At 38.3% G+C, this 15,023-nt stretch overlaps 1 protein-coding gene across 2 annotated transcripts in view; it reads right to left on the reverse strand.

Moving 5' to 3' along the window:
* HHIP (hedgehog interacting protein) overlaps positions 1-15,023 on the reverse strand; it is a 95,196-nt gene that overhangs the window by 35,098 nt on the left and 45,075 nt on the right. For both annotated transcript variants that reach the window (XM_060299720.2, XM_030878313.3), the window contains exons 5-7: positions 2,088-2,239; positions 1,534-1,707; positions 780-923 (exon numbers count right to left, since the gene is read on the reverse strand). In XM_060299720.2, the coding sequence (XP_060155703.1) occupies positions 780-923; positions 1,534-1,707; positions 2,088-2,239 (470 nt within the window). The remainder of the gene's footprint in view (positions 1-779; positions 924-1,533; positions 1,708-2,087; positions 2,240-15,023) is intronic.

Here is a 15,023-nt window from a genome sequence, read left to right on the forward strand (position 1 = left end):
CCAGATACCCCTTAGTATGAGTAACAGACCACAGATTAGATAAAGCTTTCATCATAGAATTGCTATATTACACTTCCTAGCATTTTTCAAGTATACCCCAAATGTCTCATTCTACATTCTTCTTAGCGGTCCTTTCTTTATGGTTCATTGTAGTAAACAGTCAGTCTGAATTCCTTCAGTATTTGTAATTTCTTGCAAGTAAAGAAATGTTAACATTTAGCTCAATTCCTTCCAAATGACACTGTGTCATCACCTGTTAAGTGAAGCTATGATAATAAGAACCATGATTTATTTAAAATCCATCACGTGTGTCAGATACTCTATTTGATTCTTCACTTATAGATCTGTATTTAATCATTACAGCATCCTTGCAAGGTGGCTATTACCATCCTCATTTAAGGTATTTATAAGGAAATTAACATTTAGAGCGGTTTAAGGAAACCAAGTTTGTTATCTGTCTGAACTGTTCAGATTAAAGTCTTCATCATGACACCTGTCCACCAGTGTTTATCCAATAATAACTCTCCAAAATGTTAAGGCGATATTTCTCTGTGAACTTGTCCTCTGCCTTGTCTAATCTGCCTTCTCCGTCTGCTTCACACATTAATAGAAGAAAGAGGGCAAAATACTGGGTAAGATAATGAACCAGTGTAATTTTAGAGGCATAACCTTGGATACCACTCTTAGCTGCTCCGCGCCCGGAAACCCTCCTTCTTTCCCCACTTTGCGAATCCCGGCCCTGCTGTAAGGCAGGAGGGAGGACGGGCTTGTGTTCTCACCTGCCTGGATCGTGGAGGCCGTGGGCAAACACTTCCGGGGGCTGGTTGGTGCTGTTGAAGTGCGGGTTGCTCCTGGGTATGGAATAAGGCACGTGGCACATGGCAGTATCCACGTCCAGACGGAGCACGGAACCTGTGAAGTCGCTGAGGAATCGGAGGACAACGTAAGTGCTTTCCGTTTTTGTTACGTATTGCGCCTACACTCAATTCAGGGAAGTTGCCCTATGGCTAAAAAACCACCCCCCCGCCCCCTATTTGAGACAAAATTATTAAAGTTCCAAATTCCATATCGTGGGAAATGAAACCAGGGGCAGTTTGGCTTCAGACACGTGGCAGCACCGAGACACAGCTCGACGGTGGCTGAAGGCTGCAGCCTTGGTGGTGCGCTGCTTTTGGTATCCGTCCTCTAAAATGGTTTTTTTTTTGCCAAACCACATATTTAACGTCCCCCAGGAAGCTCCGCTGGACAATGCTGGTCCATTAGGTAGAGTGTCGAAGGCAGCAGGGATGTGCAGGGCAGCTACTGCACAAACCCCACAGCAGGAACTCGTTTCAGGACATCTCAGTAGAGCGACTTTCAAAAATACTATAACAGCATATGTATTTGAATTCCTCTTCATGTTATAAAGGCAGATGCTGATAATAAAAGTTGAATATTTAACTGAGGTGATATCATTCAAAGACATAAGTGATATAACTCACTTAAAACATTTTACCATCAAGGGGCATCTGTTGTTTTGTTGGATTTTTTTACCTTAACCCATCCATTTCTTCCATGTCATCCAGCGTGATCATCCCGTCACCGAGGATGATGTACAGAAAGCTGTCAGGACCGAAGAGCAGCTGTCCTCCCAGATGCTTTCTGTGGAGTTCTGCGACCTCAAGAAATACTCTGGCCGTTCTCAAATCAACTTGGTGGGGATTTTTTCTAGGTGGTGGGGAGGAAACAAACCATGATTGAGAAAGACGTAAGGTGAACCCACGGAAAGTAAATAGGGCACAAAGGGGGAAGCAAACACGTGGCACGTAAATAAGCAAACATACTGAAAAATGTAGCCAATAGAAATTACTGAAAAATTGTGTTAGTCTCCAGGTTTCCAAAGTGTAGCCTTTAAGTTGAAAGAGAATTGTGGAGAAGTGCAAAGCTACCATTTTTCGCAATTTTCCTTAAAGACACACACAGGATTTTAAGCCAGATGGAGATTGGGGTTTAATTATTGCCACCTGATGGTTAATTATTTGTAACTTTTAAACAAAAAATTATAAAGAGATAATGAGAAAATAAGATGAAATGTCTTTTAGTGGTACCTGGATACTGTGTATTCCACAACTCTGAGAATATGGTCATGAGGCCCCATAGCCCACCGTTCTTGGTTGGTGGTATAAGACACATAGAGCTTTCCATTTTTCTTGTAATTGGGATGGAATGCAAGGCTTAGCAGTCCTCTTTCATCTCCTCCCTGCAGTCAAATGAAAAACACAAAGAATTGTGAAGTTAATTATGTTCTTTATTGTGTTTCAACTGGAACCCCCAAAAGAGTCTCTTTCTTTCTCCTGGATAATCTTTGCCCAAACTCTTTTCTTTTCTTCCTTGCCTACTGCACAAAAAGGATTATAAAACATTTCACTTTGCGGAACTCTTTAAGGGTTAGAACAAGACAATTGTCTTGTGTGGTTATCTATACGCAAGACCCTTACACCACTTTTGTCAAGTGATTTGTGTATGTAATCTGGGGAAGCTAGGAAGACAAGTTTAAGTGCTGTGAAGAATTCTTTGCTGGGTTACTAGGTTGCTTGTAGTTCACAGAAGACAAATAAAAAGGTTCGTAATCAGCAGTGACTTCTAATCCAAGTCTCCAAAACCTAAAACACAGTGTGGGCTGCCAACTCCCACTGTCTTGGCAATCTGTTTAGAAAACAGTTAAATTGCTTGTGTAATATGTAAACCTTTGTTTTACCCTGGAGGCATCTACATCAGTTGTCACAACCGTGGTGGTCTGTTCATCATAGCTAGGTAATAAGCAGCCTTGGCCTCTCTACATCGAAATGAGGTATTTTTACATATATCCCTTTGCTGCCTGGAGTTTTTTTTCCTTATAGAAAAATGGAGAAATGAAAGGAGAGCTAAAAGCCAGGGCTGGGATGGGGGTGGGAGAAATCCTAGAGAGGAAAGGAGACACTAGGAAATAAAAGAAAAATCCCAAACAACCTTCTTTTGTTATTGTATGAATGTCAAGAATTGTATACATTAGGCATGCCAAATGCTGTAACAATTAAAACATCATCGTGTGCTTAAATAGAAAGGCATTTTATCTTTATTTTCTGCTAATTCAGCTCGATGAAACTCAATATGGTCTTAGCATTTGTTTTATCCCACAAGTAGTCTAGGAATTTCTATAATGAAATCAAAGTATCTAAAATTATCTAGATCAGAGAATTCAAGTTCAAATTCTGGTAAGCCAGGGAGCACTTCCTCTGTGCTCTGCTGAGTTATGCACAACGGCGAAAAAACGTGGCAGAAACTGAACGTTGCGACTGCCGCTAGGACATCACCTTATACACGCTGTTTCATTCAACAGCACAACATTCTTATGGCAAAAAGCTGTAAGTTACTCCTTAGAAGTGTTAGAGGAAAAAAAGTCTCTAATACCGCCATTTCTTCACAAGGCTGTGCTCAATCACGGAAGCGCTCTCCTGCCTCTGTCCCCCAGGATAGCATGTGTTACTAACAAAGCCCAGAACTGTTTGTAGTTTGTGTGCTACAAGGATTTGTGAATTTAAAGCTTTAGGCATAAAAGTTCACTTTTAATAAGCACCGTTTGTTTTATTTCCCAGATTAGAGAAAAACTGCTTTCAGAGCTATGCCATCCAAAGCGGAAAACATCCAAACTTTAAGAGTGTGTAAATAATAAGGTGGATGCAAATATCCCAGACCTACCAAATTATTATTCAAATGTCAAAAAAGGGCAGCCTCTTCATTTGCATATCACAATATGATTAATTTTAAGAACAAGCTCGCAGAAGGGTAAGTCTCTATGACTAGGATTTATGAATAAGCCTTGTTTTTTGGGGTTATCTTGTTATGATGATTTTAATATTGACTCAACATTGCTGTTTTTCTTCTTATATCTTCAGTAAATAAACATCTCTTGCCTTTCTTATGAGATATTGAAAACAGGGATGTGTAACTAAGATTCGATTGTAGAAAAGCCACTGCACATGTAAACCTCCTTGATAGATGTATGAGGAGGCCTAGGGGTGGGATTTAGTTTGTGATTAATTCCTCTCCGCATATATTTCCCTCTAAAGCTGTGAATGCAGGGTAAGTACTGCAAACCCACTTCACAAATGTTTGCGTTCCACTATAAGAAGCTTTTGTTGAAAGTAGTTCTTTTGTAGTTTTTAATCAAATCATCTGAAAGACAACTTGAGCTGGCTAGCAACATAGTTTAAAACCGTGCTGGTTGCTTTTTGGGAATTAGGAACATAGAATTCATGCATTGTAGAGAGACAGATGGGAAAAGAGATTGAAATAAATCCACAAGTGATAGAAGACAGTCGTTTACGTTAAAGATTCACCTATCACACGAATGAATGTAGAGGGGCATGACTGACTTTTATTAAAGGGCCAAATATGGAAACAGAATGAGACATCTGAATGACAAGAATATAAATCAAAAAAGTCATTTTAAAATGTCCTGAATTTTTCAGGTTATAGGATTTATATTTGTGTAATCATTACATGTGATTTCATGTTTTTAAAGTCAACTTCCAGGTGCGAAGTAGTGTTCTGGGTGGTTTAGAAACATGACTAATGACTCAAGTTATTTCAGAGAAATACTCACTTTCGTAACTATGTTGATGAAAAAATTTAACATTCTATGTAAATATTCTAGAGTGTCTCTCGAAACTAGCTTTTAAAATTATATCGTATAGCACAACTCTTAAATGCTCAGAGATTGGGAAGGAAGGATATATGACTGCTGTCAGGAGATTTAGCTTCAATTAGCCTGCAGAGTTATGCTGTCCATTTAAAGTATGTTACTGACAAATCATAAAGATGGAGAAGTATGTCCAAAATGTTTTCCTTAGTCATGTGAGAAGCAGCAATGTGTCCAAATATTCACATCATACTTTGTACTTTGTTACTAATACCAATAGCTTTGTGTACACATCATGCTTCTGGGAGTATACATCACTGCCTGAAACAAACAGGCAACAAGTAATTTACAAGCAATACTTTAGGGTTTCCTCTGTTTGGGTAATGCTTTTTTTCCTTTTTTTTCCAAAGAAGGTTTAACTTTGGACCAGGGTCAGAGGCCATCATGCCAGAACCACCACTAGACATTTGAGGCTTCCAGACCCTCTGTGGTTGCTTCAACCATAGTCTTCACCGGCACATTGCCGCCTGACAGCCCGAGTGCTGCCCCTGCAGTCAGGATTGGACCAGCAGCCCAGCTCTCCCAGGCTCAGCAGAAAGCCCTTGTGTCAATGTTAGACTGTCTTCTTATTCCTTCCCATCCTTTCCCCTCGTTATGTGTAGCTTTATGGATTTGAAACCATGCCCTCCTTCCAGAAATGTCAAATGACTCAATTGTTTCTGCTGAGCATTTGGAGAGAATGAACCTCTAGTGAATTTAATTAGTTCAGCCAATCTGTCTTAAAAGGGAGACAGACACGTTTGTAGAATGGCAAATGGAAGATCTGCGGGGTGGGGAGCCACACCTTTCAAAAAGACACTGACTTCTGACATCATACTTTTGAAAACTATTAACCCAATGTCCAAAATGTTGTCCTTAGTCATGTGAGAAGCAGCAATGTGACCAAATAGTCACATTATAGTTTGTACTTCGTTACTAATACCGATAGCTTTGTGTGCACATCGTGCTTCTGGGAGTATACATCACTGCCTGAACTAAATGGGCAACAAGTAATTTACAAGCAATGCTTTAGGGTTTCCTCTGTTTGCGTAATGCTTTTTTTCTTTTTTTCCCCAAGCTCACTGACTGAAGCCTCAACCAAGCATCATCGTAGGCTACCATGAGCCCCTGTCCTCCCCGTGCTCAGTCCTCTCAATACATGAACTTCTGGACTGCCCCTCACCAAGCACCAATGACTCCTCAAAATCAGGTAGCTGAATGATTTGAAAAGAATGTCCCTATACGCTTTGGAACCTTGCGATTAACCCATGTTTCAGAGTAAATCATAAAACCCTCCTTAGAGACTTTTAATAAGTAGTTAACTGCCATTCTAATTCTCATTCAGCTCTCAGGAACAATTTCACAGGGTCAGCAGAAAAGAGACAAAAACCCCAAACAAAGAGTATTGATGACTTTCACGTAAGTACAAGATCAGATCTAGTCCTATGGTTTTGAGATAAACTCTTCCCTGGTGAACACACAGAAGTTCTAACCAATTGACTATGAATATTCCTCTTTGAAGAAAATGAAGCATCTATTGAAAAACACAGAGAATCATAAGGTGATTCTAACAAGAAGTATGCTTTTCTTTTTTAAGAGAAATTGTGGGGCATGGCCTTTCATTATGATATTTTAAAGAAAACACTCCAGTGTGTTCATACTCTCAATGTGGTTAATTTTTTTCTGACTTCCAACTTCTTTAAAATTTGCCTTAATATATATATGTTTTTTCATTCCTGTGCCTTCATATTTCATATTTGGCAATCGACTTGTGTATTTTAGGAAACAGGACTGGGCAGCACTGAGCTGGGAGCATCATTTCTCATTTTTCCATAGTTTGCTTAGTGACCCTTTGGCAAGTGACTGGCTTCAAGTTCAGTGATCTATACAACAGCCTTATGGTATAGAGAAAGCAAGGAAACATAGATTAAAGTAAATAATGCACTGCTAAATTCAAGATATTCCTTGTTACCCCCTTGTCAAAACAATTGTGTATTTAACATTCATTCGACAAATATTTATTGAATACCTACTACGTGTTAGGCATTGTACTTGACACCAGGGATAAGACAATCAGTGAGAACCAATTCCTGCCCTCCGGGAACTTACCCATGGAAGCAGATAACAAAGTAAGTTTCAGTTGTTTCATTCCTCCCATAACTTCTTTATGATGCTGATTGGGGGTGAGGGTATTTAAACAGTGCTACACTATTAGAAATATGTATGGCCCAAACACAAGTATTAAGGAGAGTAAATACCTACTCTGGGTAACTTCTGACACAGTATCACTGAGGTTTCTCCACTCTAAAACTTGGTAAGAAAAAGAAAAAACATCTTGGTTTTATAACAGATAAATTATTAATTGTCATTTATTAATTGTCATTTGCACGTCTATGTTTCGCGGGCACAGTCTCAGGAAAGGAACAAGGGGACTTGGAGACCAATGTGGGCCCCTCCTCGTGCAAACCTGTACTTCTTAGACTGGAACCTTTTGCTGTTTAGAAATGACAGATAGGTTTATCTGAGAATTATTAGCTCAGATACAATAGCAGCTGTATTGGTTTTCTCTTGCTGCTATAAAAAATGACCATGAACTTAGTGGCTCGAAACGATCCAAATATATTATTTTAAAATTTGTAAGTCAGAATCAAACATGGGTCTTACTGGGCTAAAATAAATGTGTCTGCAGGGCTGTGTTTCTTTCTGGAGGCTCTAGGGGAGAATCCATTTCCTGTCCCTTCCAGCTTCTAGAAGCCATCAGGCATTCCTTGGTTGATGTCCTCCTCCCTCCATCTTCAAAGCCAATAACAGCAGGATGAATCCTTCTCATATCTCATCCCTTTGACCTCTGCTCCCCCTTCCACTTTTAAGGATTTGTGATGACATTGAACCCACCCAGATAATTCAGTATAATCTTAATTCCAGTGCCACCTCAATTCCCCGCCATGTAAAGTAACATATGCACAGGTTCTGGAGGTTAGGATGAGGACATCTTTGGGGGAGGGGCATTTCCTGCCTACCACATGGCTATTTTAATCTATTTTTTGAAAGGATCCAAAGCATTGATGACTTGAGCCATCTTGGCCGTGCCCTGCTGTGAGCACCCTGAAACAGGAGGCTGGTGAAATTCACCTATACGTTCACAGAGAGATACCTAAGGAGAGCGCTTTCACAGCAAGCACTCTCCCTCAGCTGTGAGTATTGCAAGAACAACCAACACCCTTCAGCGTGAAGTGAAAGCACTTTTCAGAATGGAGGAGGAGAAGGCAGAGACCATCTGTTAACATGCGGGCATAGATGAATTCAGTCAAGAGCAAACTCCTGTGTTAATCACAGGATGCAAAGAAGGTAAAATTCAATGTGGGCAAACCATTTCCATGCAATGGAGGATTTTAAACTCACTAAAACTGTGTTATTTTGCTTTGTCGTAAGTTTTGAAACACACTGTAGGGTATTCATTTCTCCAACAACTCCTGGAAAAGATGAGAAGCATTGCTTTTCAATAGCTCCAAAAGTCTAATTTGGTCTCAGAAAGGAGTCAATCCCCTGAGGCCCCTGACTTAGTTTATGGGAGGGACTGCATGATGTGGTCTGTGCTATACCAAAAAATGTACTTGGTCTTTGGCCCTGGATCTTGGCACAGAGCTCCTAAAACCATTGGAATTTCCTGAGTGAAAGGAGTGTCTTTTGTACTTCATAATGAGCCCTGTCAACCTTACCTGAGTTTATGCTAATGAAGGGACTCTTGGTGGGCCCCCAGATAGCTTCAGAATGGGGGCTGGTAGCCAGAGGAACCAAAAAATGTGATTGAAGGATTGGAGCTTTCAGTCCTACCCACCAACCTCCACGGAGGGGAGACGGACGGGAGGTTGAATTCAATCATCAATGAGTGGCCATGATTTCATCAATCATAGCTGCCTAAGAAGCCGCCATAAAACCTTAAACAATGGAGTCCGGAGAGCTCCCAGGTTGGTCAACACATTGAGGTGCTGGAGGGCGTGGGAGTGCTGGAAGTGCCCAGAGAGGGCACAGAAGCTCCATGTCCCCCTAACTCCCCTACCTTGCCCTGTGCATCTCTTCCATCCAACTGCTCCAGAGTTATAGCTTTTATAACAAACCTGTAATAGTAAGTAAAGCAGTTTGCTGAGTTCTGTGAGTCTTTCTATGAGTTATTGAGGCTGACGGGGAGCTTGTGGGAAGCAGAAATGTGGGTAGCGTGGGCACCCCGTTTGTAGCTGGTACCTGTAAGGGAGACAGTCTTGTAGGACTGAGTCCATAATCTGTGGAGTCTGGGCTAACTCGGATAGTGTCAGAACTGAACTGAGTTGTTGGACACCCAGTTGGTACTGGAGAATTGGTTGATGTGAGAAAAACAAAACAAAACAAAACACCTCTGTCATTTGGTGTCAGAAAACAGTCCAGAAAAAAATCCAAGAGGTTCTTTAGCCCATCCTCCTTTCTAGGGAGAAGGAGGTCATGGTCAACTCTATCGAAGAAGTTGAAGTTAGACTTGGAATAATTTGGTAGTCTTCCTGCCATACAAATTTTACTTTGGAAATGAACGTTTTTATAAAATATCTTGTGCCATTTTATTACTCACTCTTTTGGCTTTTCTTACCTTCACTATTCTCTGAGCATGAAACCAGCCACAAAATACTGAGGACCTATCACTCATAGTACTAATTCTCCCCTTTTCTTTAACATTTCCTATATTTTTCCACATTTGGCTTTTCTTTTAAATAAGTCTGTAACTTATTGTAATTACTCTTTTGGTTTCCTGATAACTGAACGCTCTTCACGGCATTGTCTTGTCTCTTTTTTTTTTTTTTTGGCGGTACACGGGCCTCTCACTGTTGTGGCCTCTCCCATTGCGGAGCACAGGCTCCAGATGCACAGGCCCAGCAACCATGGTTCATGGGCCTAGCTGCTCTGCGGTATGTGGGATCTTCCCAGACCAGAGCACGAACCCGTGTCCCCTGCATCGGCAGGCGGACTCTCAACCACTGCGCCACTAGGGAAGCCCTGTCTTGTCTCTTTAAGGCCTATTCTCTGCTTAATTGTATTTATCCAATACAATTCTAGTTCTTTAAGGAAAGTATTTATAATTTTCATATATTGGCAGGACCCATGCTTACCTCAACCATACCCACCTGACAAAGAGGTCTGTCCTGCTTCAAATGAATTTGGAGAGCTGCTAGGAGATACCCAGCAATTCAGAGCTTTTAGGAAGTGTTTTATGGGGTGTATAACTTCTGGTATGCAGCAATTGGTCCATGTCAAATCTACATTTAGGATTGTACAATTTATCTTCTGAAGGTAGCAAATGCAAAAACAGACTAGAAAAGTACAAATGAGAGGATAAAAGACATCCTAGATGGAGACCAGCTATCCCAAAGTCACAGTACCCTCTTCAACAATTCTCTTCCCCACTCTTTTCAAGCATAGACAAAATAAATCAGTCACATAGGGTTTAAGTTATGACCTACACAGAGGGAAGATACTAGAAGCGGTTATTTTCTAGAATTTACAGCTTCCCAGCTGCTTCTTATTCCAGGTACTAATATTCTTTTGACATCTCATGCCTATGGGGAAAAAAGTATATACACATTCAGTTACATATGTAAAAACTGTTATGGTCACAGTAATTTATGTATGGGTGTACATGATTTATTTTATACAAACTTTATATTTGTCAAATTGAATCAACTTTCGTGTTTCTATTTTTCCCTAGGCTTTTTACCATTTGAACTGTGATGTTTGATACAGGATGGCACATTAGAGAGTGGACTGACCTGTCCCTTTACATTGTTCCAGGCAGCAATTAGCTGCTGTAGAACCTTTAATATATGCTGTCCAATGAATCCAATATAGTATCAGGGAATGGCTTGAGCACGAAGGACTATTTGGCTCACTATATGTCAAGTGTTAATAATATCTGTCATGTTCCAAAGTTCAGTTCTCCAAAACATCTTCTCTAAAAGAAAACAATGCTTCAATAAAACTAAATGTGTGGAACATCTATTTGAAATGATTACAAAATACTAAAGCTACAAAAAGTATAATAAACTCTTCTTGAAAACAAAATCCTAAACCAGTTTGCAAGGCAGAAATAGAGACACAGATGTAGAGAACAAACGTATGGACACCAAGGGGGGAAAGCGGGGTTGGGGGGTGGGGGTGGTGGGATGAATTGGGAGATTGGGATTGACATAGATACACTAATATGCATAAAATGGATAACTAATAAGAACCTACTGTATAAAACAATAAATAAAATTCAAAGCAAAAACAAAACCAAAATCCTAGCACTAAACACTTTTCTGAAGAAGGAAATGTATAGAGACGTTGGCAACACGTAAAGAAAGCAAAGCTCTTATGCTGTATGTTTAGGTACCTGAAAACAAATGAGCAGAAGTTTGACAGAAACTACAAGAATCTTCATGGAATTAAAAATGAATAAAAATGATAATTAAAGAAGACTGTAGCTACCTTAAACTCTTCTATTGCAACCTACAGGTTTAATACTTGCTGGACCTTAGATTTTTAAAAGTACACATTTCCTGTATAAAACAGGGTATTCAAATATCTTGTAATAAACTAAAATGGAAAATATTCTGAAAAATATTATATATATAGATATAAAAATTATATGTATATAACTGAATCACCTTGCTGTATACCTTAAGCTAACACTATATGTAAATCAACTACACTTCAAATAAATAAATATTTTTAAAACACACATTTTTAGACTGAATTATAAATGAGTAAAATATTGGGCAGCTACATTATTAGTCACAGCAAAATGTCAGATAGGTAAATTAGGAGCTAGACCAATTCTCCACTAGACTGTAAGCTTCTTAAAGGCAGGGACTTCCTCTTGGTATTTCTAGTGTCTTACAAAGTAAGACAAAGTGTCTTACAGTGGAAGCCTTGTCATAAAAGGTAACATGTATCGAGCTCTTACTATGTGCCAGAAACCACGCTAAGTAATTTGCAAGCATTATCTTGTTTAAACTTTATAACAATTCTAGAGTTTAATACTATTTTATTATTATCTTTATTTTCTGGATAGGGACACAGAGGCATGAGGATTTGAGTAACTTGCTCCAAATGTGCAACTAGAAGAGGCAAAGCAGAGATTATCTGATTGGAGAAGAAATAATGTAAACTGTTATGTTCTACCACTTCACCAAATATTTCCTAAATGAAAACATGAACAAATACAAAATAGATAGTATTCCCTCATCAGCACCCATTGTTCACAGACCGAGGCAGTACTGAAACAGTCTTACTTAAGTTTACAAAGCTGTGCAGGAGAATAAAATGAAACATATATCAGTTATGTTAACACAAAGGTTAATTTCGGCTTAAGGCAATGTGCTGATAAGCCAACTATCTGGGAAAAAAATCCTGACTTATGTACATTTCCATGGTGTAAATACTCTTGCCATGGCCAATTTCAAACTGGCAACTTGATGTCTGACTGTGGTGTGTGAAGAGGTGAGCACAATTAGCTCTGGTAAACCCTGGACCACCACTGTAGGACACTTCTATTCTCCTTCAAGCCTCTTTTATTCTTTTCCCCATTAGTATTGTGCTCTTATCTTTTATCTCCTGCTTTACAATTTTATCAAACCTATTCCTTTCAATGCGAAGCACTCAAATCTTTTTGTGAATTGAAACGGGGTTCAAAATATTAAATAAATCATTAATTTAAGATGAGGGGAGGAGGTACTTTTTTTTTTACTGGATTTTAGATGAAACTGTATGTAAAAACTAGCATACCATCAAAAAATAGAGTAGAACGCTCAACAATCCTTTCAAGGAGTTTACTTGGTTGTTTCAGGGGCAAGAAAGGCAAAGGAAAACTCCTTGGTAAAAATCTCTCCTCCCTCTCATAAAGTTGCTCAGATAATCAAAGAAGACAATAAATGCAAAATCATTTTGTAAATTCCAATGTGCAATTTGAATGGAAGATACAGCTATTTACAATGGACAGAGAGGTAAGAGCCATCCTCAAACTCAATTGATCCATAAAACAATCAGATATTGGAAGGGAATGTGATTTTGAAGTAGAGAATGTGTAGCCCTACATTTGAATCAGATGAGGAATGCATTTAAATTATGTAGAGGGGTATTATCTTGCCAGCTACCATGTGAAGAACTTTTGGACTTCAGAAAATTGCAGGCATGGAAAGGCACAGTTATACTTATATTTAGCACCAGGCTTACCACATAGTTTTTTTTTTTTTTTTTTTTTTTTTTTACCACATAGTTTTGATAAAGATCTGTCTATATCTCTTTAGAAGATTTAGATGGTATGTGTTACCAGTGGCTTATTAATGAATGATTTGCAAGACTCGGGGTAATCTGAATTTTCATCCTAGCATTGAAACATACATACTTGGCTACTGTAGGAATCCTACTTTTTTTTTTTTTCAGTTAAAAATATATATAGTGTTTGTATATTCTGAAATTAATTAGTAAACAAGCAAAAGGAATGGGAGAAACAAATTAACCCCAATATTTGTTCTCTAATAATACAGATGGCAAGTCACAATATTTTCTCCCCTCTAAAAACAAACTCTATGTAAAAATGCACTTTCAAGATTTATGATAGAAAAATATGCATTCTTGATATTGGCAAACAGCTGGGAAAATTACCTCAGAGCAATATTACAGATTAAAGACACTAAATTTGGACGCAAGTTTGAATATCCAGTTATGACCTAAGAATCTAAAATTATTCAAACAGTATGTGAGAGTATGTACATCCATTAAAAAAATACATATAAAAATATTAAAATATACATATCCCCAAAGATTTGATTATGCTACAGATAAAGGAAGTATTTGTTTATATTTGGGGAGTTTCAATTTTTACTTATCTCACTCCCTCAAGGATTTCCTTCTTAACATTATTCTTAAAGAGTAAATATTTTAAAAAAATTATTAAGTTGACAAATATTGGGCAAGCCTTGTTAGAAAAGCAACTAATTCCTCTGGAACAAGGAAAACGATTTAGAAAATACTTTAACTCCTTCAAACCCCAAAGCTGTAACTTACTTAATGGGTAAGAAGAAGTGTCATTCTATCGTCTCACAGCTTGGAAATATCTTTCTTAGAATGACTTGGTCTGTCATAAAGAAAAATAATTTTTCATAGTTTATTTTCAAAATTTTTTTTTTTTTTTTTTGCGGTATGTGGGCCTCTCACGGTTGTGGCCTCTCCCGTTGCGGAGCACAGGCTCCGGACGCGCAGGCTCAGCGGCCATGGCTCACGGGCCCAGCCACCCCACGGCATGTGGGATCCTCCTGGACCGGGGCACGAACCCGTGTCCCCTGCATCGGCAGGCGGACTCTCAACCACTGCGCCACCAGGGAAGCCCTTTCATGGTTTATTAATAAAGGTCTAACTGAAGTAAGGATTATTAACTTTTATCAGAAAAAGAGTAAAAATTTTAATGAAATTATTAGAAATATTAAATTTTCATACTGAAAAGCTAAAGAAATAAAATGGACTCATATGATTTCATTTACCATCTTTAAAGCTAAAATCTTTGTGGCATAAAGTCTGACCATTTTATTTTAAATATTAAACCCAAGGCTATAAAGCATGTTTCCTTAATATTTTCATCTGATTTATACCGTCGTAGTCTGAAAAATCTTTTGTCTCCTGTCAGAAAATGGAAGATTCAGGGTCCTTTCAATGAAAGAAAAAAAAAATCACAATATTAAGGATAAATGCCTCACTCTAGGTAAGGGTACAAAATTGTTTTAAATTAATTTGACCCCTTGCTTTTATAAAGTTTGTTTTTTATGACGTGTGGCTAATATGATGGTCATGCAGCTAAAAGCATTATCTTCACATCATTATATAGAAATACAACACTAGGATACTTGAGTTTCCTAGTCATGTTTCACTGCTCTTTGCCATTATGTATTTCCTATTGTTACTCGAAAGAACTCAAATTGACTTATATGAGAACAAACATTAAACAATTAAGTAAGATTATTGCTTTGAAAAGAAACCTTGAAAAAACCCCCAAGAGTTTAGACCACCAAGGAGCACTAATAAATTTAAGAAAATATGAGGTTTCCTCTATGTGACTTCTCTTGAAAAGTTATGCAATAGATTGCTTCAACTTCAAGGTCATATAAAAATTATGGTACTTTTGAAATTACTTTCTGAGTAGAGTTTGCATTTACATGATTTAGATGTCAATTAAACTTGCAATTTACCAAAATAATAAAATGAAATTCTTTGAATCTGATATTTTCATTAATCACTATTTTACAAAATGATCAAATTCTAGCAACAG

This window comes from Globicephala melas, chromosome 5 (genome assembly GCF_963455315.2).
Source record: "Globicephala melas chromosome 5, mGloMel1.2, whole genome shotgun sequence".
NCBI classification, from domain to species: Eukaryota; Metazoa; Chordata; class Mammalia; order Artiodactyla; family Delphinidae; genus Globicephala; species Globicephala melas.